Source organism: Theropithecus gelada, chromosome 2, assembly GCF_003255815.1.
Source record: "Theropithecus gelada isolate Dixy chromosome 2, Tgel_1.0, whole genome shotgun sequence".
Taxonomy (NCBI): domain Eukaryota; kingdom Metazoa; phylum Chordata; class Mammalia; order Primates; family Cercopithecidae; genus Theropithecus; species Theropithecus gelada.
In genome coordinates, this window is record NC_037669.1 from 60445064 (window position 1) to 60469163 (window position 24100).

Here is a 24100-nt window from a genome sequence, read left to right on the forward strand (position 1 = left end):
ATCACCAAGTGATTCCAAGATTTAAACTGAAAAACTAAACAAGCAATAGAGAAAGAACAAGAGATTTTTAGAAAAGATGAAGAACAAAGAGGCACTTGACCTAACAGAAATGAAAGATTATTTTTAGCTATAGTAGTTAAAACATTATAGTTGTGGCCCAGGCACGATGGCTCATACCTGTAATCCCAGCACTTTGGGAGGCTGAGGCTGGTTGATCACCTGAGGTCAGGAGTTCAAGACCAGCGTGGCCAACGTGATGAAACCCTGCCTCTAGTAATAATGTAAAAATTAACCAGGCATTGTGGCGGGCACCTGTAATCCCAGCTATGTGGGAGACTGAGGTAAGAGAATTGTCTGAACCCTGGAGGTGGAGGTTGCAGTGAGCCGAGATTGCGCTACTGCACTCTAACTTGGGCGACAGAGTGAGATTCTGTATCGAATGAATGAATGAATGAATGAATGAATGAATGAATAAATAAATAAAGCATTATTCTTCTTAGGGTGGAATTAATATAAGAAACAAAATACTGCATGAGAGTATTTGTCCCTTAAATAAGTATATGAGTGCATATGTGTATAAAATTCCATGTATGTGAGTTGCATATGTAATAAACCAACACAAACTCATGGGAAATGGATGCATTATTTGGTAGCGGCGAATGACTTATCAAACCTAGTAGCTGTTTCCTCTGACGTTTCCCTTAGAATGAACTACTATTGCAGGTGAATCGTTTTATTAGAAAAAGTGACTGATTAGAGGTCTTGGGAAAAAAATGATCTCAACCTTTTCTCAAACTTTAAATGGGTAGGAAGCCCGGCTTGCTGGTATAGAGCTGGGTGTGGAATGAAGGTGCCCAGCGAGCTACTTTTGGTTCAGCAGAAGTGGTACTGCAGGATGCACAGAATGTCAGTGAAGGTGCCTGCTGTGGATGCTCATTAGACACCAGAAAGGTATTGGTTGTTACAGACAGCAGGACAGTAGCCATTAAAGTCAGAATCTGCTAAGGAGTGTATAACAACTGACCTGTGGATGCATCTGACCCTGAAAATGGATGGCACTGGGCCACCGGGCCCATATTCGGCCTTCTTAGGCAGTGGACACACTAGAGACGCTGGCAGGAAAAGGGCCTTAGCCGCCTGGATCCCCCTCATGCATGCCGGGGTGTAACAAGCAAGGCAGCTGCAGTACAGCTTGAAGCCTAGGTATGGGCCTGGGTGGAGCTGTAGATGCAATTCTTAGTTGTCCTAGTAGCAAATATTCAAATAAGCGCTTTGAAAGCCAAAGTGCAGGAGGGTCCATGTGATCAGCAGTTGAACAGGATCAGTTGGTCCTGAAAGATGGGTGAGCTCTGTTCCAGAGACACAGGCGATGGCCTTTGTGGCCCTCATTTGGACAAGACCGTGATAATCATTTCTTTTCTTTTTCTTTTTCTTTTTTTTTGAGGTGGAGTCTTACTCTTGCCGAGGCTAGAGTGCAATGGCGTGATCTTGGCTCACTCCAGTCTCTGCCTCCTGGGTTCAAGCGATTATCCTGTCTCAGCCTCCTGAGTAGCTGGGATTACAGGTGCACGCTGCCACGCCTGGCTGATTTTTTTTGTGTTTTAGTGTGTTTCCCAGTCTGGTCTCCGAATCCTGAGCTCAGGCAATCCACCTGCCTCGGCCTCCCAAAGTGCTGGGATTACAGGCATGAGCCACTGCGCCTGGCCTGTGATAAGCATTTTTGATGAACCAAACAAATGATATAAGTGCCTGTTCATTTTAGCAAAAGGCCATGACAAGGTTTTCTTGGACAGTTATGCATATTTGACAGCACTTGCAGCTACAGAGTTTCTTTTCTATTTAATTACATGAGCTACCAAGGAATATAGAGCCATTTACTCTTTTAAAATCAGTGTACCTTTTCAAAAAACACGTTGTTCAGTATGAAATAAGGACACTCTACAGATGTTTAGAATTGGAATATTTAACTGGAAGTTCAGCATATGTGTAGGAAATTAACCTGAAGAAGTTGCCATGGAAGTTACTAAAACAAATTAGAACATTTACTGGGAGTCCTAAAGGAACCAATTTGACAAACAGGACTAAAGGAAAAAGCAAGCAAGCCAGCCAGAGAGAGACAGCTGCCATCTGTGTTTAGAATGAGACTTAATGAGATCTCTATCTTATGGAAATCGTTTACACGTAGTATCTCAAGTCCACCTAAGCTGCTCTTTTGTGTCCACATGCTCTGGTCAATTGGAGCAGGAATTTAACTTTGATGATGAAATGGACTACAGGGAAATAGCTTCCTGACCTGATATTTCATGTATTTATTATTTCAGGTCTGAGACAGGATCCTGTTCTGTTGCCCAGGCTGGAATGCAGTGGCATGATCACAGCTTGCTGCAACCTCAGCCTCCTGGGCTCAAGTGATTCTACAACCCCAGCCTCCCAAGTAGCTGGGACTACAGGTGCACACCACCATGCCCAGTTAATTTAGAAATTTTGGTGGGGCAAGGCACGGTGGCTTATGCCTGTAATCCCAGCCCTTTGGGAGGCCGAGGCAGGTGGATTGCCTGAACTCAGGATTTGGAGACCAGACTGGGAAATGCAGTGAAACCCTGTCTCTACTAAAATACAAAAAAATTAGCCGGGCGTGGCAGCGTGCACCTGTAATCCCAGCTACTCAGGAGACTGAGGCAGGAGAATCACTTGAACCCAGGAAGCAGAGATTGCAGTGGGCTGAGATCAGGCCATTGCACTCCAGCCTGGGTGACAGAGACTCCATCTCTAAAAAAAATATTTTTTTTTTATGGAGGTGGGGTCTCATTGTGTTTCCTAGGTTGGTCTTGAACTCCTGGCCTCAAACTATCCTTCTTCCTCAACCTCCCAAAGTGCTGGGATTACTGGCATGAGCCACCAGACCCAGCTAGATCTGATTTTATACTGAGTAAACTATTTTGACCCCAGTGAGCCTAAAGAATTTACATTTTGCTATGCTGCTTGTTACACAATGATTAGTTTTGGCTTTAATGCATATCAGCTCATTCATCTGAAAATGTGCCAGGAGTATTCTCATATACATTTGTTTGCTTTTGAGGCTCCTGAGAGGAAGCTTTAGTTAGTGGATTGGTTTAACAGCAGGCAGTTAAATTTTTATTTTCCTTAGTGGTATACTCATGTATGGTAATTTTAGGGGTGGTGACCTCCACATTCTACCTCACTTAAACATCAAATTATTTAAGGTGGGTAAAGAAAAAAATACCTAAACCCTTGAGTAGGTACTATTATTTTTCCCATTTTACAGACAAAATATAGGTTAAGTTACTTAACCCATATAGGTTAAGTTGCTTGCCTAATGTTAGCTGTTAACTGTTGGTGTCACTGGGTCTGGTGCCTCATGCTTATAATCCCAGCACTTCGAGAGGCTGAGACAAGAGGTTTGTTTGAACCTAGGAGTTCAAGACCAGCCTGGGCAACATGGGGAGACCCCATCTCTATAAAAAATTCCAAAAATTAGTTGGGTGTGGTCGTGCACACTTGTGGTCCCAGCTACTCAGGAGGCTGAGCTGGGAGGATCGCTTGAGCCTGGGAAGTTGAGGCTGCAGTGAACTGTGATCGCATCACTGTACTCCAGTCTGGGCGACAGAGCAAGACCCCATCTAAAAAAAAAAAAAAAAATAGTGTTGGTGCACAGATAGGACCTCAGGCAGACTGATTTGAGAGCACTTCCACCTGTGCTCTTGGAGTCTGGAAAATGATTCCTTCCTCCAGCGTGTGTTTCATCTGTTTTTGTTTGTTTGTTTGAGATGTAATCTCGCTGTGTCACCCGGCCTGGAGTGCAGTGGTGCCATCTTGACTCACTGCAACCTCCGCCTCCTGGGTTCAAGCAGTTCTCCTACCTCAGCCTCCTGAGTAGCTGGGATTACAGGCATGGGCCATGCACCTGCCTGGCTAATTTTTTTGTATTTTTAGTAGAGACAGGGTTTCACCATGTTGGCCAGGCTAGTCTTGAACTCCTAACTCCAGGTGATCCACTCACCTTGACCTCTCAAAGTGCTAGGATTACAGGCATGAGCCACTGTACCTGGCATGTTTCATCTTTTAACTGCACTTGCTCCCCTGGCTCCTTTCCTTTTCTTCCTAGAATAACTGAATTTCTTCTTTTCCTTCCTACTCCTTCCAGCTATTACTCTACCATGTTTTTTTGGATCCTCTCCAAATTGTTGAAAAAGTTGCTTATGTCTGTGGCCTCTTCTTTCTCTTTTGAACTCTGAGCCCTATTCGAAATCTGCCCACACAGCTCTACTTTTGTAAAGGAGAATGCCTTCAGCCAGAAATTTCTCCCTCTTGTGAATTTCTCTGACATTTTATTTCCCTCTCTTACCCTACTCATCCCATTCTGCCTTTCAGAATTGGATTTTGAGTTTTGGGCATATTCTTTTTTTCTCCCTCATTAAACTAGTTGAGGTCATTCATTATTTCTCATTGAAGCCTTCCCTGTACTGTGCATGGAATTACTGAATGAACCAATGAATAAGTACTGCTGTTTCCATAATGATTGCTGATTTTGGAAGCAGTGTGGTGAGAATTTTCAGCTTTCCAACTCATCCAGATTAAGTTCTTTTCACACTAGCTTCGTGACTTTGATTGGAGTGCTCTGAATTGCCCAAGCATCAGATGCTTCCATATTCATGTGTAGATGTGAAACCATCTGAAGCCACATGGAATGAATTTTAGTTTATTCATTCCTTCCATTCTACTTCATTTAGTATGGAAAAAGCATGGATTTACAAAAAGATTGTTAAACCCCCAAGGATTACTTGATATATGTATATATATTTTTCATTTTAAAAATGAAATTTTCCTTTATATTTGAGAATTTCCGTTTTAAAATGTTGAGAAAAATGTTAAGCCATTAAGCCAGCAAAACTTTCTGCATTTACTATTGTTCAGTTAGATTTTTTTTTTTTTCTCTTGCTCTCCCCGCTTTTATAAAAACTCTACACTTTGGTCCCGTGTTTGTTACATATTATGTGGCAGACTGTCTGACCTGCCTTTGAAATGTATAATTTTCTGCTGAAGAATGCATACACTTTGCCTGAGACTCAGGTTTCAGAGACTGAAAACCCTCTATTACCATATAGTTGATAATGAATTCACATTTTCTTTATAAAAACAAATCCCCTTAAGTTTTGAGGCTTAAGATAAGATGATGAGTTGGCAGAAACTTGTGGAGAGGACAGAGCTAACTGACTTGGGGTCTCTCAGTGCTGAAAGACATTTTGTGGCCAGGAAAGTTGAGCTCTGATGGCAAGACTCATATTGGGTCCAGTGGGATTTTCCTGTGAATGATTTTGAAAGTCTAAGTATCTTCTGTCCTCCCCCTACTCACCCAATGTTTGATACAAATTTTTAATTTATGATAATATTAGTAACTCTATTAGGAATAATTTATCTGACTTTCATGCCATTTAATATGAACTCTCTTTAGGTTTCTGAATTCTCTAAGAGCTCAAAGCCAAAAAAAAAAAAAAAAAATGCCCCTTTCTTTGTCTTTATGTTGGCCGAATTGTACTTTGACTATTGGAATAAAAATCAGTATTCATACTCTGAAATTAAAGCTCTTGTTGCATTTCTGCACTGAAGACTTTTTCTAAACCAGGTGAATAGTTTGACAGCATTTTTCCTTTCTTTATTTTTAGGTTGATGCCTTCCCTCCCAATGGTTATGGCTTATACAACATAGTGGGGAACGCGTGGGAATGGACTTCAGACTGGTGGACCGTTCATCATTCTGTTGAAGAAACGCTTAACCCGGTGAGTATTATTCGCAGAGCATGTATCTTGGAATGGTAGCATCCGTCCTCTGGGCAGTCTGCAGCCAGACTTTCATGTATTTCCAAAGGGTATTTACATACTCTGGAAATTAATCTTGGGATTTCCCTAAAGGGGTGTTAAGCACATGTTTCTTATTTCAACCTTAGAGCATTTTGTAAAAATGTCTGTGAGCATCTTATCTTTTCCAGGATTGTGATGGTGATAACTATTTGAGGAAATCTGCCTATAACTTTAGAAATTGTATTCAGTCTCGTAAATTTGATCAAAGCGTGATATATAAATAATTATAAAGTTTATTACTGTTTTATTATTAACTATTAAGATCTGTTAGATGGTATTTATCATGCCTCTAGTTGCCTGAGTTCTGATGGGTTGAAATTTTGATTCAGCAGCATTGTTTGGAGAGAATGAGAAAGGGTGTTTTCTGATTAAATGTTGAAGCAGGAAGTTGTGTCATTTAGTGATTAATTCCTGAACCTCTTAGTATGTCAGGCCAAGGCACGTTATACCTTGGGAACAGAAGACAATCATGTTTGTCTCAGTTTTACTTATTCTGGCATGTGAAAAAAGTTGAATGCAAATAGTATACTACCATGCCTCTAAAACCAAACTATCCCAGCAGAATGTATACAAATTGAGACACTACATGGGCATGTGTGTGGAAAGTGCTTCCTTTAAAAAGAACATCTCTGAATATTTTTTATGGTGTGAACAGATTGGGGGGAAAATATCATGCAAAATCCTATCTCTAGCAAAGTAGCCATTCATAAGTCAGTTCCAGGAATGTATATTTATAACCAAACTAGCTAGACTGGGTACTTGATGTGCTTAATTTTAAACCTGAACCTTTTGAAAAGGCTCAAAGGGTAATGATAAAGAAAATTAATTCTTAAGTATTTTCTCAATATAGGATTATAGAGCAATTGAAGAAATAGTCAGACTCTGCCTGAGGTTCATTTTTCAGAATATGGGAATAAAGTTGTTTGATATGCTTAATTTTTCTTCACAGAATAACACATGGGCTGCTCATGAATAATCTAGAGAAACAGATCTACTTTTGGGGGGGTGCAGATAAAAAAGCTGAGTTCTTCAGAAACTGTCATCCTTCCTCAGTTTCTTTTAATTTCCAGCAGGGCTGGTGGAAGTAGTGGTCAAAATGAAAATAAGGTTGTAAAATTTTAGGTGGGTTTGTGGTTGGGAGATGTCATTCTCTACTGGCAAGATGTGACTTGGCATTTGCTGTCAGAATCAGAAGTAGAATTTTCTTCCTCTCAGATAAAAGCATCTGCATGCTTGGAAGAGGGTGCACAAGGCCTTAGAATGCTGGCAAGTTGTGAATGTATCTATCTGACCATCTGGTGTGGAGCTGAGTGCTTGTTAGCTTTCAGTTTTAGAACTACTTGTGTTTCTTCTAAGGATTTACAGAAAAATTCACATTTTTCTTTTTACCAATCCCAGGCTTTATCCTGGATGTTGCCCTTGCTCTAATGAAATTGTTCTCATTTTAGGTTTCTCTTTGTCCCAGTGGCCTCCTTTGCTTCCTCATTTGACTGGGATATAATTTAGCAGTTTTGAGAACTAAACCCCAAATCCTTAGACAATTCATACTCTGTAATTCAGATCTTTACAGCTATTCTTCATTGCCAGCAGAAAAGCCATGATCATCCCTTATCTGGGTTACTGCAGCAGCCTCCCAGAGGGCTCCCTTGCCTTCCCTCTCTTTGTCATATTGAGACTAGACTGATCTATATAGAGAGCAAGTCACATGCGGTCACTCCGCTGTTTAAAATCCTTTAATGCCTTCTTATTACCTGAAGAATAAAGTGTAAAATATTTTTAAAAAACTTATTACTTTTATCTTTTTATTATTATTATTATTGTTATTTTTTGGAGAGAGGGTCTTGCTCTATCCCTCAGGCTGGAGTGCAGTGGTGTGATCTCAGCTCACTGCAGCCTCTGCCTCCCGTGTTCAAGTGATTCTCATGACTCAGCCTCCCAAGTAGCTGGGATTACAGGTGCCCACCACCACACCCAGCTAATTTTTGTATTTTTAGTAGAAATGGGGTTTTGCCATGTTGGCCAGACTGGTCTTAAACTCCTGACCTCAGGTGATCTGCCCGCCTTGGCCCCCCAAAGTTCTGGGATTACAGGTGTGTGAACCACCATGCCAGGTCTTATTACTTTTATTTTTAATTTTTGTGGAGATGGGGTCTTGCTCTGTTACACAGGCTGGTCTTGAACTCGCAGCCTCAAGCAATCCTCCCGCCTTGGCCTCCTAAAGTGCTGGGAGTACAGATGTGGGACACTGCACCTGGCTGATTAAGTATAAATTCTTGCACATGACTTCTGAAGGCTAACATAATTTAACCCTCGCTGATCTCTCTAGCCACATCTTTTTTTTCTTTTTTAAACAGTTAATTATGAAATGTTACAAAAATTCAGAATAGTACAGAAAATAGTATAATAGATAACTGTGTACCTACTACATAATGTTAATAGTTTACTGTGTTTACTTTCTGTCTCTTTTAGCCAAAGAAAAAGAATAAAAACTGTTCTTCTCATCAGTGCTTGATATCATCGGTATGTTTTATTTAAGCTGCTCTGGTCAGTGTGCAGGGCTATTTCACTGTGTTTTTCAGTCATCATTTTTTAAACTTTGTCTGATAACTCTGATATCTGGCCACCAGGTTGATCTGTTTCTGTTGTTCTTGGCTTTCAGTCACATCTTTTTCTCTCACATGCCTGGTTAGTTTTGACTGAGTGTCAGACATTTTATGTGAAAATTTGTGGAGGTTATTTGAGATCTAGATAGTGTGATGTGTCTCTGGAGAGGATTTACCTTTGCTTCTAGAAACTTCTATTTCAGATTAGCTTTAATCTAGTCAGGAATTGAGATGATTTGAAGCAGAGCTTGAGACCCTGTAATGGCCAGACTATTTCCAGTTCCCCCTGGCTATAGTTCTTCCGGGTGCCAGCCAAAAGTCTAGGGGTTTTACCATAGATCCTCCACCTTGGAGGGCCTTGAACTCCAGTGTTTTATTTCCTCAGGCCGTGAGTCTATTGAAAGTTCTGCTCAGCTTCTCAGCCTTACATCTGCCGTTTGAGGCAGTAGATCTCTAAGGACAACAGTTTCACCTCTCTAGGATTTGAGCCCTGCAATTCTTCACAGCTGTGGTAGTTCTCATCGGGTCTGGTTAAGTCCTGTTTCTCTTTGAGATCTTAATTTATTTGCTTTTCTTCCCTAATGGACTGTGTATCTCTAGTGCTTAGCAAATAACCTGTATATAATTATTGACCCTACAGTAATACCAATTCCAGATATACGGAATTGGGGGAGTTTGGTGACTGTCCAGACTCCAGGTGTTTCATAAGCAGAGGCTGGTTAAGAGACATTTTCAGGGAAAGTTTAGAACCAAAATATCCGTGTGGTTAGTAAATATTTCAATTCAGGAGCTGACCTCTTCTATGTCATGTATTTATGTTAGTTCTGTGACTAACTCACAACGGCAAGTCATTTTAAAGCTTCTTTGGAGAGCTTGGGAATATCAGTGCCCTATATGCAAAGGCTATTCAGGAAATATATTTTTCTTATTCAGTGATTTCCAGGGCACAAAAGTTAATCATTAGTTTTTATTTTATTGGGCAGTCATTTATGGCAAAAGCAGGTTGTGGAAACAGCCGTGTGTGCTTTGTACACATCTAAGAGAAGATGAGGTATTTGTCCATGTGAAAAAAGGGTCAGCTTGGTTAGCATGTGTGTGTGTGTGTGTGTGTGTGTGTGTGTACTATGTGTGTGTCCTGTGGAGGTGCTACATTAAGATGGCCTCATTCCCCTCCTCACAGACACAATCTAGTATATGGCCAGTGCTGCAATGTATTTTAACCCAATAATTGGTTTTTGCAAATGTAGTTTGTGGTTATTTGCTTCTCAGTTACCTAAGTCTGAGATGAATATTAATCTGTGGTGCCATGTAGTGCTTTCAGTTAAAGAAATATGTAGAGGTTATATAGCATTCTAATTTCCCACATCTGCTTACTCACTTTCAGTACCAAGGTACCATGCTGACTTGTTCAGTTGATGATGTGACAGGATGGGGTGATCTGTGATATCTTTCCCTCTCTGTTAGGGACACAGTTGCATTTAGGTGGCGTCTTTTTCTCAGGGAAAGAACTCTAATTTTGTTTTTGTTTTATTTGAGGTGGAGGCTTGCTGTGTCACCCAGGATGGAGTGCAGTGGCACAACCTTGGCTCACTGCAACCTCTGCCTCCCAGGTACAAGCAATTCTCCTCAGCCTCCCGAATAGCTGGGATTACAGGTGCCCATGCTACCATGCCCAGCTAATTTTTTTTGTATTTTTAGTAGAGACGAGGCTTCACCACGTTGGTCAGGCTGGTGTTGAACTCCTAACCTCTGGTGATCCACCCGCCTCTGCCTCCCAAAGTGTTGGGATTACAGGTGTGAGCCACCACGCTTGGCTGTCAGGGAAAGAACTCTAATTTTGGAATTAACCAAAGTAACTTGGATTACAGCTCTGCCACTTAATGTTAAAGGACTACTGCTAAATTTGGAATATATCTTCATTTTCCTTGTCTACAAATTGGAAATAATTATACTCGATGAAATTGTGTGAAATTTAATTTGTCACTGTATGTGCAAACTTTATATCACTTCCAGAGGACTGTTGTTATTTTACTGTTTTTGTTTATATTATGTTTTGGCTATCTAATTATAATATTGCTTACTTCCATCAGCAGAGTTAATGAGAAACGTTGGTCTTCAGAGGCATAGGGGGGGAAAAAGAAAAAAGAAGCAGAGGGGAAGTAAACGATATTTATAAATACTGATTGCTGATATTCCTCTTACCCTTACCTTTTGTTGGCTTATCACATACTCATTCTCTCAATGAAAACCTTGCTCATCAAAGCCCAGTGAGATCAAAGTTTTCCAAAACATATTCCTCCTCTGAATGAATCTCTGCTACTTACCACATTTTAGCCAGAAATTCAGTTTGTTTTGCTTCCGTTAATGTGGAATTTGATTGTCTAATAGATTGTATAGCTCTCGATATTTTGGAAAGTGCCCTCTGTTTCTCAGGGTTGTTTGATGTATGGAATTGACCTGGGATATGCTGGGTGCAGTGGCTCATGCCTGTAATCCCAGCACTCTGGGAGGCTGAGGTGGGAGGATCGCTTGAGCTCAGGTGTTTGAGACCAGCCTAGGCAACATGGCAAAATCTCATCTTTACAGAAAACACAAAAAGTTAGCTGGGCATGGTGGCACATGCCTGTAGTCCCAGCTACTTGGGAGATTGAGGTGAGAGGATGGTTTGAGCCTGGGAGGCGGAGGTTGCAGTAAGCTGAGATCACACCACTGAACTCCAGCCTGGGCAACAGAGCCAGACCTGGTGTCAAAAAATAAACAAAATACACACAAAAAATAAAATCGACCTGGGATAAGCCCTCCTTGTCTGTCCTCCGTGGTGTGCAGAGGCCACCCCTCTGAGCTCTTGCCTATCCACACATAGCACATTAAGTACATTTGGGGCACATACCAGTTCTCTGGCCAGAGATTAGCATGTATACTCATGCTTGCAGATGCCATACTTGTTGACCCTGCTCAGATCCTTCTTTGTCATTGCATGATAGGGGTTAGGGCTTGGACTCACAGTAGTTTTTTAGATCCTCTAAACTCCACACTTGATTGTTTCTCTTCCCTGTGATCCTCTGGCCTCCCACCACTGTGTCTCAGTGTGCAACAGAAGCATGAGACTGTTACTTAGCTTGCCTCCTGATCTTCTTCTGCCCAGGTGATGAGACTGCCATTTTCTCAGTCTGGCAAAAACCAGTAAATATCATGTCATCTTTCTCCTTAATTAAGATTTTCATACCCATTGATGGTCCCATCAACAGTCTCATCATTTCAAGCAAGCATTCATTGAGTACCTAGTATGTGCTGGGGGCTGAGGGAGGAAGTTGATTGAGAATTTCTCCCTGCCCATAAGGCCTTCACTCACATGTTTTTTGTTTTGTTTTGTTTTGATTTTTGGAGACAGTTTCCTTCTTGTTGCCCAGACTGGAGTGCAGTGGCACTATCTCAACTCACTGCAACCTCCACCTCCTGGGTTCAAGTGATTCTTCTGCCTCAGCCTCCCAAGTAGGATTACAGGCATGTGTCATGTGCCACCATGCCTGGCTAATTTTGTATTTTCAGTTGAGATGGGGTTTCACCGTGTTGGTCAGGCTGGTCTCGAACTCCTGACCTCAGATGATTCACCTGTCTCAGCCTCCCAAAGTGCTAGGATTACAGGCATGAGCCACTGTGCCTGGCCCACTCACATGTTTTTGATCAGGACATTCTGAGGACATGAGTAAATCAGTTTGATGGAGAACTAACCTAGTGTTCAAAATGAAAAAAAGCACGAAAGTGATAATGAAGTTCGTCTGATAATAAATTTAATATGGCTACAAGTTATACATAGTAAATGCCAAGGGCAAAAGAAGGTGATCAAAGTAACAGCCTTTTGGGACTGTTTGGGAAAATAATTTTATCTCCTTATCCCTAGTGGAAGATGAATGTCTTCTGGAGGAAGTACTAATATTTGCCCATTGTAATTTTTCACTGTGGATCAGTTGCAAGGTTCTTCATCCAATAAAATAGAACTATTGAGAAGTAGAAATAAACTCAAATGTATGGTTCAGATATTTAGATCCTGCAGACACATTTCCAAACACGTTATCCAAACATATGCTTCTTGCTTGAAAAGAACGAATTCTAATTCCAGTTAGTCTTTGGACGATGTTAGAAATACCATTTGTTTCCAGTTCGGGACAAAATTACCCTCAGAGCCTCATGTTACAACTACTGATTGTTCCTGAGCAAAAAGAGCAGAACACCAAAATGTACCATGGCCTCCTTAGTTTGGAGGGTCAGGGGGGTATCTGAAAGGTGGGAAGTGGAAACCTCCTCTAACCTCTCACCCTGTAGGAATTCCTTCTTTGATACCCCTGACAGCTGTGGTCCTGCAGCCTCTTGCTAAAAGCTTCTTGGTGAATAAGCTCTCCCCAGCACTTGGGGCAACTTACTGCCTTGTCAGATGTTCTCACTGAAGGTTCCTCTGTCCAACTCATATCCTCCTTGAAGTGTCAACTCAGTGGCCCTCATTCTGCCATTGCTGAGAATAAGAAAGTATCTTCCTTCTGCCTTGTACATACAAGCTCTTGAGATACCTAAGGACAGTTGTCATGTCTCCCCTGCCCCACCCATTTTTCTGTTTCTAGATAAGCATTCCCATTCTTCTGCTGCACCTGGGATAACTGGGTTTGCAATTCAGGGCAACCCAGTTACATTCCTCTGAATAACATGAATTGGAGGAAAATGTCCCTTTTTGTAAATGGACACCCAGAATTATACACAGTGTTCTTATACACAGTGTTCTAGATGTTGTTGGATAGATGCAAATAATAGTGGGGCTATCCTTTTTTTATTCATTCTGTCTCATCAGGTCTCAGATTATGTCAGCAGTTAAGGGTTTTGTTAGTGGATCCCAATCAAGCTGGGTTTGAATCTTGTCACTGTAACTGTGGCTTGCCAGATGTGTGACCCTGTGCAAGTCACTTAACTGCTCTGAGACTCAGTTTGCTTCCTTCTTAAATGGAGATGAAGATTCCTACTTCATAGAGTTGTAAGGAAGTGAGAGAGTATAGTACGGTACTTAGCACAATGTTGGCAAATAGCATGTGATACATGGTAGCTTCCATCCTAATTGCTGTCAGTGCTACACTACCACTACTGTGGGCACTACTACTGTTACTATGAGTAGTAGCTGCAGTAGTAACGAAGAACAATATCTCACTGATGGTTCCTGTTAAGCTTGTAGCCAAATAAAACTTGCATTTTTCTCCCATGTTGATCTCAGGCTAGGTCTCCCCTAATGTTGTTGTTACACAGCGATTTTTTTTTTTATGTAGCTATTTTTTACATGCAGTTATTTTTTAAGAAATATTTTTAAAAATTTTGAATCTTTTCTTTGTTTTGTACGTGCATTTTGAAACTTCATGCAATGCCTATCTCATCTCTCCATGAGATTTCATTTTGTTTATGGGTTTCAACCTTGAGAGACAGCTTATAGAAATCATTCTGGCTATCAGTGCTGTCTTCAATGGTGGTAGCTTTCCCTTCCAATTTATTATAACCAACAGATTTGGCTGTTTTAAAGTCATTGATATAGTATGAATGGGACAGGGCCCAAGGCAAAGCCCTGTAGCACTGGAGTCAGCCTACATTTCCTGAGTATCTACTGTAGTATCGGGCTATATATACTCTTGGGATACAGAGATGTGTAACACAAGTCTTGCTGTTAAGAAGCTCCTAGTTTGTTGAGGAAAGATTGAGTGCCATTCAGATGAATCAAGACGCACTATGGTAAGATTTGTTATGGATATGATTGAGGTGGAGCCTTGGTGACCTCTCTACTCTCTACCAGTTGGAGCTGTGAAGGCTTCTTGGAGGAGGTGCCTTTAGAAAGAATGGCAGCAATTGGCAAGGTAACTATGATAGGTCCGAGGGATCCAAAGATGAAGAAGACAGGGTCCAGCCTTTTGAGGAATTCAAGGTAAGTGGTGAAAGGATTTTCTTCTTTCTTTCCCCACTTCTTTTAGTTTCTTAAGTAAATGCCTAATCAGTGCCCTGAGCCATAGCTGCCCTCCATTTACCCTTCAGTCCTGAAGCGTGATGACTTTTCCATACCCAAAGCAAATACAGTGAGAGGGGAGCATGTGTGTATGTGCACTTCTTTCTTCTCGTTTTTCTGCAACATATTTTCCTACTTCTTACGGAGCAGTAGAACTGTTTCAAGAATTTCCTTTAGCTTACCAGCTAGAGGCTTTGGAGAGTGACTGGTAAATTGTCTTCCTTACTTCAGTGTGCTCAAGAAAGGGGCTTTTATTGGTTACCTTTTCACAGTGTATCACACTCCTGGGAAGGGAGAGCCATATGCTATAAGATTGGGATGGCAGCAAGTGAGCAGAATGGGTTGGGCTTATAACAGAAACATTAAAAAAAAGAGCAGAGAGTTTGCTAATGTGGTTATTCGTCATTCTCAGTAAAGTTCTTTCTGCTGCACTGAATAACAGAGTCATGGTTAAGTGATGAAAGTGAGGTCAGTCGCCTGGGTTTCCATCTGAGATTTAGCTTTAAAATGTCGTGGGGCCCTAGGTGAGTTATGTCACCCTTGTAGGCTTACTGCTTCATCTATAAGTTGTGCTGAGGATGTAGCAAGCCATTCCTAAGGGTGCAGTAAATCTGGGGAACTGCCCTTGGGTCTGCTGCTGGCTTGCAAAGTAGGCAGTGATGGAGGCTGCAACTGACAGTAACATGGTTAAGAGGGTGGTTTTAAAACGATTTCCACAGAGTGTAAACTAGTTCAACCATCGTGGAAGACAGTGTGGCAATTCCTCAAGGATCTAGAACTGGAAATACCATTTGACCCAGCGATCCCATTACTGGGTGTATACCCAAAGGCTTATAAATCATGCTACTACTATAAAGAAACATGCACACGTATGTTTATTGGGGCACTATTCACAAAAGCAAAGACTTGGAACCAACCCAAATGTCCATCAATGATAAACTGGATTAAGAAAATGTGGCACATACACACCGTGGAATACTATGCAGCCATAAACAAGGATGAGTTCATGTCCTTCGTTGGGACATGGATGAAGCTGGAAGCCATCATTCTGAGCAAACTATCGCAAGGACAGAAAACCAAACACCGCATGTTCTCACTCATAGGTGGGAATTGAACAATGAGAGCACTTGGGCACAGGGTGGGGAACATCACACACTAGGGCCTGTCGTGGGGTGGGGGGAGGGGGGAGGGGTAGCATTAGGAGAAATACCTAATGTAAATGACAAGTTCATGGGTGTAGCACACCAACAAGGCACATGTATACATATGTAACAAACCTGCACGTTGTGCACATGCACCCTAGAACTTAAACTATAATAAAAATAAAATAAAATAAAATGATTTCCACCTAGGTCCACATCCCAGCTCTGCTATCTTAGGGCCAGGGGGTGAAATCCTTTGCTTCTGTTTCCTTGTCTATAAAATGGAGTAATAGTAAGATTCAACAATATCGAGCTGTTCTGAGGATTAAAAAGAAAGGTTAACTCACTGTGCCCACCACACAGCAAGCACTCGGTAAATGAGAGCAGATTATGGTTTCTAAGTGCCTCTCAGTCAGAACATCTCCCTTTGGAAAATCCTTTCCCCTTCAGCATTGCCTCTTGTTGTGTAGTAGACCAGATTATGTTCTTTTTCTTTCGTTTGTTTAATAGCATTTTTGAGCACCTGCTCTGTGCTAGTGGCAACCATAAACATCACACAGTCCTTGCCTTCAGAGAATTTGAATCTCAGAATTCCTAATGGTGGTTTCTTATCATTTCCATGGTAATAGGCACTTTTGCTCCACTGATGCTTAGGAAGCCAGAACCAAAGCCCAGGTTTTTGGATTTCTTTCAATGAAAAGATTGTTTATTCCTTTCCTGTACTTTTCTTCACCTGGAAAGGCCATGGGGAAATTTCAGGGTGACGGCTTGAAAGCCTGTGTCTCTTGGCTCCCTTAGTTGCATCCACAGCTGACAGGCCATGTCTGAGCAGCTTTTCTGGGCAGAGGAAGGGTACTCTGGGAATTCAGGTAGAATTAGGCCGCCAGTTTGGGTCAGTTGCTTGAGGATTTTTATCTCTTGTCTTGGTGTGGTTTGAAGTATGAATTGAGAACATAAATTTTGGCTCTCGGCTGGGTGCAGTAGCTCATATCCGTAATCCCAGCATTTTGGGGGGACGAGGTGGGCGGATCACATGAGGTCAGGAGTTTGAGACCTAACATGGTGAAACTCCGTCCCTAATAAAATATACAAAAATTAGCTGGGTGTGGTGGCATGCACCTGTAGTCCCAGCTACTTGGGAGGCTGAGGCACAAGAATCACTTGAACCCAGGAGGCAGAGGTTACAGTGAGCTGAGATCGCGCTACTGCATTCCAGCCTAGATGACAGAGCAAAACTCTGTCTCAAAAAAAAAAAAAAAAAAAAAAGAAAGGAAATTTATGCACTGTTTGGAGGGCCAGACCCTTTGCCAGGGCTGGCATCCTGTCTTCCACTTCCGTGTTCCTTCCTTTCCATCTTCTTCATGACCTGGGATCTCCCTGGACAGATTGTTTTTTCTTGGCAGTGAATTACAGTTAACCCCAAATGTTCCTGCATTGTCTCAGCCTGTGATTGCTGCTTAATATTTTCAGATAGAGTTCGGTCTCATCACTCTTGGCTGTAAGCAAAGATTAATATACATATATATTCCAACTCACACAATAATTCTCTTCCTTACATTTTCTCACATACAGTAGTCCATATTCATAAACAGTTTTCCCACAGTACTCCTGAGTCATCACAAATGGTTTGGGGAGGAAGAGTGGTCTCTGTCAACTTAAAGATGGCCCCCAAGCCCTTCCCCACTGTAGCTTTATAGATTTTTAGTGTGAAATGTGTTTCGGGTTAAAAGTATATGCCTCAGACCCTGCATCCCTGTGTAATAGTCCTGACTTTACTCCAGACTGCTGTGCTTCTGGAGTGAACAAAATGAGGAGTGAGGAGTGAAGTCAATGTCTTAAAGCTTTGCATTTATATGGGACTTTTCTCCCCTGAAGAGCTCTAAGTGTTCACGCATGCGTTTTCCCCATCCCTCCGCCCCCTCTCGTTCTCATATCCTCAAAATATTCCTGATTATGCAAAAAAGAAGACGTGGTCTTGGACTCATTTTTTATGGTGTGGAGCTCTAGAGGTTTTGACTTAGCCGAGATTTTGAACTTGATTTGTGGTCAGGATTAAATCCCAGATCTTCTGATCCCCAGATTGTTAATGTTTACTGGATTCCAGATGTTATTTCAAATACAAAATACGAAAGTCTACTTATTTCCTTCTAGTAGTATTTTGTCACAAGCCACATATGTTAAATCAGGCATCTCAAGACTTGTTATAAATATAAAGATAATTTAAGAAATGGGAATTGCTATGTCATACAGTGGCTTCTTCCAAAAGCAAGAGAGAGGCAGTGAATTTTTTCTATGGTTTCGATCTCTTGAGATTTTAAATCAGTTTCTTGTCCTTCTTACCTTCCTAACCTCTTATTTCCATTAGATTATTTTTTAAAATTATTGATTTGGCAAGCTAGTTTTTGTATCTGACGTCTGACTTGTTAATGAATTGTAAAGTAATATAGTGCCATTTCCCATTCCTATAGCTTACTTTTAGTGACTTCCCCATGTCATAGTATGACTCATTTGTTCTTTCCCTAAGGATCTGAAAATAAAACCAGGTTATTAAGAAGAGAAAATAGAATAGTTAAATTGTCTTTTTTTGTTACCAAATTATGCTATGATTTTTTTCATGTGGATGTATGGATGCCTTTTAAATATGGGAATATGCAGATCCACACATAGAAGTTTTATGCAAGGGTATTCTCCTATCCATTCAGCAAAATTTACTGGCAAGCTACTGAATGCCAGATTTGTGTGCTGGGTTCTGGGAATCTAACAGACAAAATCCTCTTTTCTTAAGGAGCTTACAGATGTTAAAAGAGCAAGCAAAACCCACCTCAGTGGGTTTACATACATATACATTTATAGCAATAAATACATATACATAATTAAGGAGGAAGTATAGCATGATGGTTAAAAGCATGCAGTTTGGAGTGGGACCTGGATTTAGGTCATAGCTCAGCCACCTACTAGCTGAATAACCTGGAGCAAGTTAGTTAACCTTTCACCCAGCTTCCTCATCTGTAAGTGAGGAAATAGTAATACCTTTTATGGGGTTATTGGAGGTTTCAAGGAGATGCTACAGAGAAAAGGTCTAGGATAGAGGCTGTCATGTAGTAAACACTTGATATATGTTAATTATGAGTATTATGTTTTATGTATAATGAAAATTCAAATAAAATAAGCTAGCAAGCTATGAAATTATACCTTACTCTGAAATCTAATCCATGGAAGACATTTTTTTTGGACCTTTTTAGGGATGTGGAAAGGAGATAGGCCATCTGGTAGCATGCAATTATAAATAACACTTCTTTCCATGGACAGTCTCCACTTTATACTCAGTAAAGGAAGTAAACATGGCATCTAATCAAGCAGCAGAACATACAGAATTGGGCTCTTAGCACTTATCCACTTTCAAAACGTCCAAATAAAATCATGGAAGTCTTCAAGTGGTTCTCTGAAAATAATGTTTAAGTAAAAATGCCATTTGGTATAAGCTAATTGCTTTATTCTCTCATAACTCGCTAATGAATTGTCACAGAAGAACACAGAAGATTGTGAGAATAAAAGAATGTGATAGATCCATAGTGAGACTAAACCGTGTCTACTTTTCTCACTTCAAGTAATACTTAGAACCATATGTGGTCTTGCAGTCAGGACTGACAGTTTTGTACAGCTATTCTAAGCAATATAAGTGATTGATTCTGGAGCAAATCTTTCAGTGAATGTAGTCTGTACCCTGTGTTGTTGGTGGTTTGGTTTTAGTTGACCTAGAAGTCGCCTTTGCATTTCGGATGCTGCTGCTGTATAACATGCATTGCTTAGGATAAAACAAACTGATTTCTCTATACCTTAGATCTAATCTGTCTGGAATTGGACAGAGCAGGCATGTTCTTTTGTGTGGCATATTAGTGTGTTACACTTTCTGAAGTTAAAGAACCACCTGCATTATTAGGAAACTAATTCCATCTAGCAGTCTACTGCATTCCCTCTGACAGTCCACCACTACCAGTAGATGAGAAGGTTTCTTCTTTGTTGCAGAAATCTAATGTGTTATATGTTTTCTCTTAATCGTTGCTTCTTCTGTGTTTAGGTTGACTGGTTTTCAGCACATAGATGCTTTATAGCCTTGTGTTTCACAGCTATAATAATTCATGCTTCTTAAACAGAGCATATGTATCTACCGTTATACAGGTCAGAGAATTAACCGTTCTCCTGGGGCCTCACTCTTTTTTCTACTCTCTCTCCTTCCTGTCTCGCAGTGGGGAGAGAGGCTGCAAAACTTGAGGCCCTCGAATGAGGCACCTCAAAGAAGATTGTAGTTGCTTATCTCACACCTCAGCAAGAAACCATGGAAAGTTCCCTGAAGGAAGTGACACAAGGATGTGTTCCCTCCAAGTGACACATCTTGGAGAAGCTCCAAGATGAAAGGATTTGGACATGTGTCCACCAGCTCATATCAAATGGTTGGCAGGGAAGGACCTTATAAGGTCTCTAGAGGAGCACAAATGAGGGAACTCAGGCCAGGAGGGAAACAATGGAGCCCAGACTAGATACCGGTTCTCCCAACTACCTGGCCTATACAGTGGGTCCCCTGGTGATGCCTTCTGCCTGGGCTCACCCTGTGGAGTCTTTGCAGGTTATTTTGCAGGCACTTTCTACTTGCAATCTCTTGTAAGACTTTTTATTGTGTGCTTTTAGGCCTTGTGAAACTTGTGAACTATAGAGAGGTTTGTGTGTCTGAAACTAGAATAGTTGAATGATTTATTTGAAAAATGTTACAGTCTATGAGTTAGCTCAGAAGGGGCACATGGCAGAATGGCTGAGTATAGTGCTGAAGCCAGACGTCCTGGCCTTCAACCTGGCTCCTCTGCTTACTAGCTGAGTGACCTTGGGCATACTATTCAACTTCTGTGTTCCTTAGTTCTTTAGCTGTAAGATAAGGCCAATGAGTGGGTATCCAAACATTCCTGGTTTATATCTGTGCCTGGCACAAGTGTTAATAGTGCCACCTTTCAATCTCTAAAGTATCCTTATTTGGATGATCAGTTATATGTCTGCCATACCAATAAGAGAATCTATATCAAAAATTTTTTTGGAAGACTAAAAATATAGAAAACAATACCCAATTGTAACATGCTCAGTAAATATTAGCTGCTATTGTTTATTTATGTGCTATTTATTTTACAAGTAGACTGGTATTTTAAATACCCAATTTCATGTATTACTCCAGGAGCAAAAACTGTTACCACAGACTTTGGGATCTGAAAGTGACTTATATTATTGGATAATGAGGAGCTACCAAGGTGTGAGCAAGTGTAATACAATTTCAAAAATTCTCTTCCTTTCTAATCTGGCGTGGGTGAAACAAGTAGCATGGAGGAAATGACTGTTTTCATTCATTTCACTAAAATGGTAATCACCTCAATGGCATGCTGGTTTTACAGAGAAAATGCAGTGGAGGTTGCTAATTTGGTTCGTGTGTTTTACTGCACTGTTCTTTCCAATTTGATCTCTAGTTTTCTTTCTTTGACCTTTCTTTGGGTGTCACCTTTTCCTCTCGCAGGAGAGGCTAGTTGCAGTCCCTTCTTCATTGATCCTTATCTCCAGAGATAAATAAAATTAAACATAATTCAGAAAGCTTTATTTGAAGTAATGGTTTCATCTGCTCACTCTTAAAATATTTTTTCATGTTGGACATTAGGTAAAATAAATACAAATTATTGGTATTTTGACTTTATTTTTCACAAATATGTACTTTGGATAGAGATGCTGCTGAACCTAGAAGATCCTCTATCTGGTTAGGCAGGGGGGTGGGATAAGCTTGCGGGGGCCATGGTGTGATGGACTTTGACTCCTGGTTCTCACTTGCTAGCTGTGTGATCTTGGGGATGCCATTTATTTCATCTCTCTGAGCTTCAGTATTTTTCATCCTTAAAATGAAAAGAATGATACTTCCTGCTCTACAGGGTGATTATGAGGATGAAATAGGATGATAAGGATTAGTATACTCTCAACAAACGGATGGTATGGTAATTAACAGTTGTCAGTCATTTTAAATTCTAGGATATTTGGAAACAAAGAGTTCCTTTCTTGAAAGATGGTTGAGGTGATTGAAAGAGACTTCTTTTAGGAGGAAGATGTGCAGAGGCTGTGTCTCTGATGATAAAAATGCTTTGATGATGTGGGTTTCATACAGGAGAAGCTAGTGCTCTTCATCACAGAGCTAAATACAGACCTGCCCAGGACCTGGAGAAACTAAAGGAGGATATAAGGTCGGTGAGAAACAGCTGTAGCCCCGCCTGGATCCCTTGTATCAGTCTTCTGAGAATAAAAGCACTGTGGCTATTGCTACTCTTCTGTCTTCCAGATCGCTCAGTAAATGTCTTTTGTAGCACACCCTAACCAGAAACATAAAGGGAAGAGAATTCTGGGAAACGAGGTTCAGTCTAGCCAAGGTGACACATTACCAAACTGGCACATTAACAGTTACCCAATCTAGTTTAATCTAACACCTTTAAATTATTTTAAAACCAACTCCAAATAATATATACTTTTTTCCCTAGAAAACTTCAGTATGTGGCTGGGTGCTGTGGCTCATGCCTGTAATCCCAACACTTTGGGAGGCCGAGATGGGAGGATCACTTGAGCCCAGGACTTTGAGACCAGCCTGGGCAACATAGTGAAACACTGTCTTTACCACAAAATTTAAAATACTGCATGTGTCTGTGGTCCCAGCTACTCAGGAGGCTGAGGTGGTAGGATTGCTTGAGCCCAGTAAATTGAGGCTGCAGTGAGTCATGATCATGCCACTGCACTCTACCCTGGGTAACCGAGTGAGACTCTGTCTCAAAACACACAAAAAAGCACTTCAGTATGTGACTGTAAAAGCTAAACACTCTTTTTTAAAAAAATAAAAAAAAATAAAAACAAAACTAGAATGACATTATCAAATCTCAAAAAAACTAAAAGTAATTCCTTAATATTATCAGATACCCAGTCAGCATTCACATTTCCTTAATTATCTCATGAATGTTTTTCTGTAATTGGCTTGTTGAGAATCAGGATCCTAATAGGTTCCATTCTTTTTGGGATCCTAATTACATTTGGTTGAGTTCTTATTTTGGTCATTGCAATGTCAGAAGTCAAGTGATTCACTAATACAGAAAACAAGTACAAAACTGAACAAAATTGTAAAGATAAAAAAACACACACCCAACCACTGGAAACTGAAAATCCACCAAAGCGAGGTAAAAAATTGAGAAGTATTGATTCTTGAGAAGCTTCTGTAGCTTTGGCCAAGAATGGGTGAGAATGTGGCATTCTTACTTGGAACTGATTCCATATCCTCTTCCTGCCACACTCTATTATTTAAAAAAAAAAAAAGGCCAGGCATGGTGGCTCACTTCTGTAATACCAGTACTTTGGGAGGCTGAGGTGGGATGATCACTTGAAGCCAGGATTTCAAGACCAGCTGGTCAATATAGTGAGATGCTGTCTCTGCAAAAAAATAAAAAATTAGATAAGTGTGCTGGCGTATGCCTGTAGTCCCAGCTATTCAGGAGGCTGAGGTGGGAGGATCACTTGACCCCGGGAGGTTGAGGCTACAGTGAGCTATGATTGCACCACTGCATTGTAGCCTGGGTGACAGAGGGAGACCCTGTCTAAAAATAAAATAAAATTTTAACTCAGTTCAGGACTGGCAGCGAAAACCAAAACCTTACAGCCAAAGGTAGACTTGATTCAGGGTGGAGGATGGGGGCACTGAAAGCCTGTGGCTTTGTGAGCTAAAAAAGCAGACTCACGTTAGAATATTTCAGGAAATCCTGCAGCATGACTAGCCCACGGTAGCAGTTGTGATTTGGGATGGGTGGTAGACCAGCCAGAATTTAACAGGGAGATCGTGCAAGTGAGAGAGACATTAAAGGTGTGAAATAAGCTTTTCTAGGCTTTCTGGGAAACTAAACATAAGCAGGGAAGACCCAAGAGAGCCCAGCAAAAAGTAAAAGCCAGGGAGACCTGCAATGACTGCCACTTTGAATGCCATTCCTCAATCCATACACCTTGGTTAAGGAAGGGTGAAAGCACAGTGAGTTCAGGGTGTCTAAATTATTGGTCAGCTGTTCAAGTATGTAACACAAATATGACCTCAATGGAATTGGAAAAAAAAATTCTGAACAGAGACATCAGTGGGTACAGACCATGGAGAATGAGATTCTACAGTTTATATTCAGGTAAGTTATCAAAACAAAACAAAACAAAAACCTTCAGAAAAATAAGGTAATCAAGTGTTGATGTTACATATACATGTGCTCTCTCTCTCTATATATGTGTGTGTGTGTGTGTGTGTAGATATATACACACACACATATATATCTGAACATATAAACATTTAAGATTATATATGTAATCTTAAATTATGTATATTATATATATAATCTTAAATGTCTAGTTTTCAGCTAA

At 40.8% G+C, this 24100-nt stretch overlaps 1 protein-coding gene across 3 annotated transcripts in view; it reads left to right on the plus strand.

Annotated features, from left to right (window-relative positions):
- Nucleotides 1–24100, plus strand: part of SUMF1 (sulfatase modifying factor 1) — a 106177-nt gene that overhangs the window by 54563 nt on the left and 27514 nt on the right. For all 3 annotated transcript variants that reach the window (XM_025375284.1, XM_025375286.1, XM_025375283.1), the window contains one exon: nucleotides 5685–5798. In XM_025375284.1, coding sequence (XP_025231069.1) covers nucleotides 5685–5798 — 114 coding nt within the window. The remainder of the gene's footprint in view (nucleotides 1–5684; nucleotides 5799–24100) is intronic.